The sequence below is a fragment of the Zerene cesonia genome, chromosome 9 (genome assembly GCF_012273895.1).
Source record: "Zerene cesonia ecotype Mississippi chromosome 9, Zerene_cesonia_1.1, whole genome shotgun sequence".
Classification (NCBI taxonomy): domain Eukaryota; kingdom Metazoa; phylum Arthropoda; class Insecta; order Lepidoptera; family Pieridae; genus Zerene; species Zerene cesonia.
In genome coordinates, this window is record NC_052110.1 from 925,035 (window position 1) to 931,454 (window position 6,420).

Here is a 6,420-nt window from a genome sequence, read left to right on the forward strand (position 1 = left end):
GACCGCTTTTGGTTACCTGTGTTTTTTGGTGCACAGTCTAACGTAGCTAGGATACATAATACAGATAAAGGTAGGGTGTAAACTTAAATAAATATTATACTATAAAATAAAAAAACAACTTTATTTATCATTAGCTTATTTACATTTTTAATTAAAAAACACTCACTACACTCTTACTTGTGATATTTTGTATTCGAATAACATTCACAATCGAACCCGCGACCCAAAGTTACATGCAATTTTTTTTTATTTGTTAATCAAAAAAAGAAAAAAAGTATCCCGGAATTTTATTACAAATTAATACTTTAGGTTTTTGTTTATAAAGTGTGATGATATCTGAAAATATTTACTATTTGATTTTAGGCGGGAAATATTTGTTCCTTTTTTTAAATATATTATGTTTCCTTAAGGCTACTATTGTTTTTTCCTCTTGAAGAATTTTTCTAAATCAGGGCTGGAAGGATTTGGTCTTTTCAATTTATGTTTTGCGGATAATTTCGGGATACAGTTCTTTAGCGGCGGTCTTGTGTTAGGCACGGGGAACACGTCCATCTTCGAATGACCTCCAAGTCCGTCATATGAAATGTTTAGATCCGCTAAATTCACATTGTTCGCTTGGAAATCTATTTTTGTTGACTCCTTTTTGTGGAATATGCTGTTTTTGAATGTTTCAGTCGTTCCAGTTACTGCATTTTTGCCGGTGTTTAATATTGCAAACTCTGAGGGCTGTAAAGAAAAAATGGTGTTAACATTATTCTCGTAAGACATACGTAAGATTGAGTTAAAAGTTTATATTTTCTATACACTTTATTATCATAATAAAATCTCTATTTACTACACACAACACTTTGATTGTCAGTTTTCAATGTTTATAAAACTTACTTTAAAGTTAAAAAGAGAGGTTTATTATATATAGGTCTCAAGCTAATTATGCAATACCTTCAGATTATTTTCGGGTAGTGGATGATTCGGATGTCGCTGTAATGCAGTCAACACGAGATTGCTTTGTTTCAAATTTAAATATGGCGAATCTGCGTTTTCAATCTTATTCACTAGCGTTCTCTGAAAATGATAATATAGAATAAATATATAAGCAACTGAGCTGGTGGTTCGCCTGATGGTAAGCGACTACCACCGCCCGTGAACAGAGCAGAGGTTGTGCGCCTACGTATGCGCTGCCCGCTTCAAAGGGGAGATAAGGAAAGATTTCACGCAGGTTTTTGGGGGGGTGTGGTACTTCCCCAATCTGAGCTGGTTCAGTTCGTGCCGACGTCTGCTCGACCATCTAATATATAAAATTCTCGTGTCACAGTCTTCGTTGCCTCCTCTACTCCTCCGAAATGTCTTGACCGATTTTGATGAAATTTTTTGTGCTTATCCGGTATCTATGAGAATCGGCCAACATCTATTTTTCATCCCCCTAAATGATAAGAGTAAGGCAGAACAGCGTTTGCTGGGTCAGCTAGTAATACCTATAAACAATTAACAATCACCTAAATTGGTTTGCCCACATATATACATTGGAATTGAACCTTATGACAAATACATATAAATACTAGCTTTCCACCCGCGGCTTCGCCTGCGTGGAATTCGGTTATATCGCGCGACATGGTAAGGAGTAGCCTATAGGTATTCCAAAGGTCTGGACTATTTGTCAAAATTGGTTAAGAGGTTTAGGTGTGAAAGAATTTTACATGATTATATGTTTGACAATAAGGAACTTCCATACTAACTTTCATCCCCTTCACTTTTTTTCGTAATAAAAAGTATCCTTAAGTTCTATCATCATACCAAATTTCATAAAAATCGAATCGGTTAAGTGGTTTAGGCGTGAAAGCGTAACAGACAGACAGAGTTTCTTTCGCATTTATAATATTAGTAGGAATATGATAAATACAATATTGAATACTAATATAATACATACAAAACTTGTGTCAGCATTGTTCAGAACTATTGGCTTGTCGGTGTATTTTAATTCAATTTTCATTTCTATCTGATCAGGTTTCGTTTGCACCACATTTGCGTTTAGGTTTTGTTCTTCAGTACTGGGATTCCTTCTCTGTTTGAGCTCTTTTTTATATTTCCTTTTCATATTAACCATATTTTCTTCTGCTTGTCTGCGGAAATAAAGAATGAGTTTTCAATAGTTTGTGATTCAGCATTTTTGATAGTTATTGGGATAAAAATTATTTTCTTTATAAAGAAGCATTTTAAATCTGGTTGCGTTGATCTAGATGTAAATTTAGAGATAAATAAATATTTATAAAATAGCTGCAGGCTTCGGCCCGGGGGGTCATTTACCGTTATTCAAATAGTTAAAATCAATTATTTAGTTTATACTTACAATAACTTGGATTGGAGTTCAACAACTGCCCTCTTTTCTGCAGTTAATTGTTGTTTCAGCGTTTGAATGCGGTCACGTGATTCGTTCTTTTTCCTTTCCGAATCGCAAAGTGCTCTGTAAGAAACGATAACAAAATTAAACAAAATGTTGTTCAATTTTTAGTTTTATAGCATTGAAATTTCAAAATTTCTCAATGTTGTTGTTGTCGTGTGAAACACTACTTTTTTTTTTTTTATTTAATTTTCAAGATTTCCAGACTATGTTGTTAGTAGTATTCAAATGAAATAAGTTAAATGAACAAAGTGTAGATTTTTTATAGCAGCCAGAAGATGATGCTATGTTTTGTTGATTTAAATTAAGGTGATAATTTTATTTAATTGTTAAAAAAAGCACTGTTGTTATCTGAAGTATATATTTGATTCATTTATCCCAAACATATCTTATTTTATGAAGAAAACATGCATTTATCAAGTGACAGTTCCTGGGATCAGTTCAAAAGTGGGGTAAAAATAAGATAATTACCGTTTCAATGCAGTAGCAAATGTGGCTACAGTCCTGATATCTGCATATCCCTGTAGCATTTGTTCTACTTCTTCACTTGTTGCATTGAGTACTTTTTGTAATCTAGAAATGATAAAATCATTATTTGAAAAATCTAAAGAATAGAACATATTCGATCATGAGGCGATATTCGAAAATGTCTTTCGCCTTAAAATTCGGCCACCTAACCACACACACCCACACACACAACCACACACATAACCTTACCAATAGAATTTCAACTTATTTGGTGTTAAGTGCATAAGTGGCACCCCATGTCATTTCTTCAATTCTTAACGATTTTTTATACCTTCATATTTTAAAATTGTATTACATGCTATTTAAAACTTATAAAACAATAGTTGTGCCCTGCGGTTTCACCCGCGTAAGTCCGTATCCAGCAGGAATATCGGGATAAAAAGTTGCCTAAATGTTATTCCAGTTGTCCAGCTGTCTACGTATCAAATTTCATTGCAATTGGTTCAGTAGTTTTTGCGTGAAAGAGCAACAAAGACACACACATTCTTACAATCTCTCGCATTTATAATATTAGTAGAAAGTAGGATATAGTAGGATAGGATAGGAAGTAGGACATACTCATTGACTATTTTAAATTATCAATTAATCTATTACATTTATTGCTGTCAGCATTAAACAGATTTAAACAAAAATAATAAAGAGTAAAAGTGATGTTGTTAAAAATAAAAATCTTCTGTCAATTAAAAATAAATTAAAACCACAGTATCAAAATAATATATATGTTATTTATTATTGCTTATATTTTAGTGAACAAATCGAAAAAAGTTAGAAAAACAAGAAAGGCATGTCTATTATAATCACCTAATAAGATAAGAAAATAGACAAAACTCAGATAATATGTAACTTTCAGGCTGAATAAAACATATATTTTATAATGACTATGACTATCACATGAGGCTGATTAGAGGGTAGTAGTAAAAAAATCTCCATTAACCAACAACCAAAAATTTGCTATTTTTTAAGTCATCATAATGCAAAAATCAATTTAATTAAGTACTTTTCCATCATACTTTTTATAATCAAAGTCGTAATTACTTGAATGTTTTATTTCATTTAAATTTTCCACTTACTGCTCATTATGGCAATTCACAAAGAAACTTACCCATTTAAAGTCTGCAGATTTTTATTCAACACCTCATTCTCTTCTTTCAGTCTTTTGGTTTCTTTATTTTGTATTTGTACATATTTTAGTTGTTCCTTCAGTGCTGCTACGGCAGATTCCTTAGTGACTAATTTCTTTTCATAATCCTTTAAGAGCTCTCTGAAAATAACAGATAAGTGTTATTAATGAGAGAAATCGAAAATGGCAGTAGATATAGAATTAAAAGTTTTCTTAACAGATTGTTAAGTGCGTTTTGTTCATTATTTTATTCATCCAACTTTACAGAGAGCATGATCACAAGGAGACTAAGGTGCCACGTGTATTGAAGGTTGTTTATAATCCGTTAAATAGTATTTATTTGTAAAAGTATAAAACTCGCATAAATTTAAACACATAAAAATTATATGTTGGCAGATATGGATTTATCATTTTATCTTTATTAATATTATTTGAAGTTTAATTCATATTTATAAAAAGGCTTAGGCAATGTTTAAGTTAATAAAAAAAAAAAAAATTCAAATAACTTTAAAATAACAAATTTCAATAGTAGCTAGGCTTACATGATATTTTTATAAAAAAATAAACTGTAAAGTTTGTCTGTAAAGACATGTCATCCAGATCTAATGCACTGTTTTTGATCAACAACATTCCAACCTCAGAAACTTAAGCATTTGTTATAGTTACTGGCTGGAGCCTGTGACTTCAGGCCTACCCTTGATGATAGGTAAAGTATGTGGGCATAGACAGGGTGGTATTATCGGGTGTTCAAAACTTAAATTATCATAACAATAGAGAGACCAGTAAGATATTGGTATAGGATTAGGATACACACTCATTCTTCTTCAGCTCAGCAGTGATACTTTTTATTTTCTCTTCTCTCTCATTACATGTAGTCCTCTGTTGCCTAAGTTGTAGTTGAGCATCATCAAGTCTAGACTGTAGCGTTGCTGTGTCCTCAATTGAATTTTCATTAGATACTGTTGGATATATTCTAAACATACATTTGTCTGTCACCTTATTACGACACTGTGGACATGATTTGGATCTGAAATATAAGATATGAAATATAATGCAAACTGTAGAACATTAATATAAATTTATAATATTTAAATTAAAGATTGCATGCTACTGTATTCTGTTCAGTGAGAGTGAGGTAGATTCAAAGTTTCATGCTGGCCAACCAGCTCCATTGCCTACTATGACATAAAAAGGTGTATTTATTAATTAAAGTACTAGCCCTCTGCTCGCAATTTCCAAGGTAGTAATTACTTCACAAAGGTTATTCCTTCCTATGGGAACAGGATGTTTCACCGTAGTAAAGACTAATCTATGTCTTCCAGACATAGAAATCATGTTACAAAATCGCTACATTATGACGCAAAAGTTAGACAAAGGAACAAACACTTTAACGTTTAATGTAATTTAAGATATAGTACAGAAGTAAGGATTTCTGATATAAGATGTAATCTTATTTATTATTTTTAACTGTTCTCGACTTTGATATGTTGTTTGAATGTTGTATCGGTCTTTAGTCCGATCAAACTTACCTGGCTATCCATTGCGATAAACAGTTATTATGAAAGATATGTCCACATTTAGTTACGTAGATATTCTCAGCCTGGTTAACTAAATCACTACAAATTGTACACAATATGTGCATTTTGCTTTATACACTTCGTGTTTGTTTACTTTAACTTTCAGGTTATTTACTCCATAAAAAGTATTTTTCCTATGAAACGTACATTTCCACTTATCCTAAAAACGGTCTCAGGTAAATCATACTAATGTTTTTCATATACCGCCAATTAGGATAAAATAATTACCTATTTACAAGTGCAAATTCTACTCGTTTTTTTCAAAAACAACGCTCAAGAGTCAAAACTGTCAAAAGTCAAATTATACATTTGACGTTCAGTGTTAATAGTAACATTATCTGTGGACTATCTGTCTGTCCACAGAGTAGGTAATAATATATAATTGCATGTGGTAGTCGAGTAGGCTTCGAGTTCGGCATGAATTGGGCAAGCTCGCACCGGGGAACTACCACTGTTATTTATGAGACGAGCGTTCTAATGAATGCTGTTGATGAATGTTGAATGCTGTTCGTTAGTCTCATTAGAACTCGAGAACGGCTGAACGGATTTATCTCATCTTAATCTTGAAATGTTTGTGGAGGTCTATGGAAGGTTTAAAAGGCGAGAAAAAAAATCAAGTAATTTCCGGGAAAACCCTTTAAACAGCCCTTTTCTATTTCCCATACAAACGTTTTCTAGAGTCAATTTGAACTTTATAGTTATTCAATAAAGTTCATATTAAATTACAATCAGAAATTAATTTATACAAATTTCAGTTTTATTTATCGATTGAGGCAGTACGAAGTCTGCCGGGTGCTAGT

General features: G+C 32.2%; 1 protein-coding gene across 1 annotated transcript; it reads right to left on the reverse strand.

The window, feature by feature from the left end:
* Positions 1-147: 147 nt before the first annotated feature.
* On the reverse strand, positions 148-5,899 carry LOC119828941 (E3 ubiquitin-protein ligase TRAIP). Its single transcript, XM_038351270.1, has 8 exons — positions 5,573-5,899; positions 4,858-5,070; positions 4,026-4,184; positions 2,867-2,968; positions 2,345-2,458; positions 1,925-2,117; positions 940-1,062; positions 148-726 (listed from the first exon to the last, which is right to left on the reverse strand). Exons 1-8 carry the CDS (start codon positions 5,683-5,685, stop codon positions 415-417), a joined length of 1,329 nt encoding a protein of 442 aa, XP_038207198.1. The 5' UTR covers positions 5,686-5,899; the 3' UTR covers positions 148-414.
* Between the last annotated feature and the right edge of the window lie 521 nt (positions 5,900-6,420).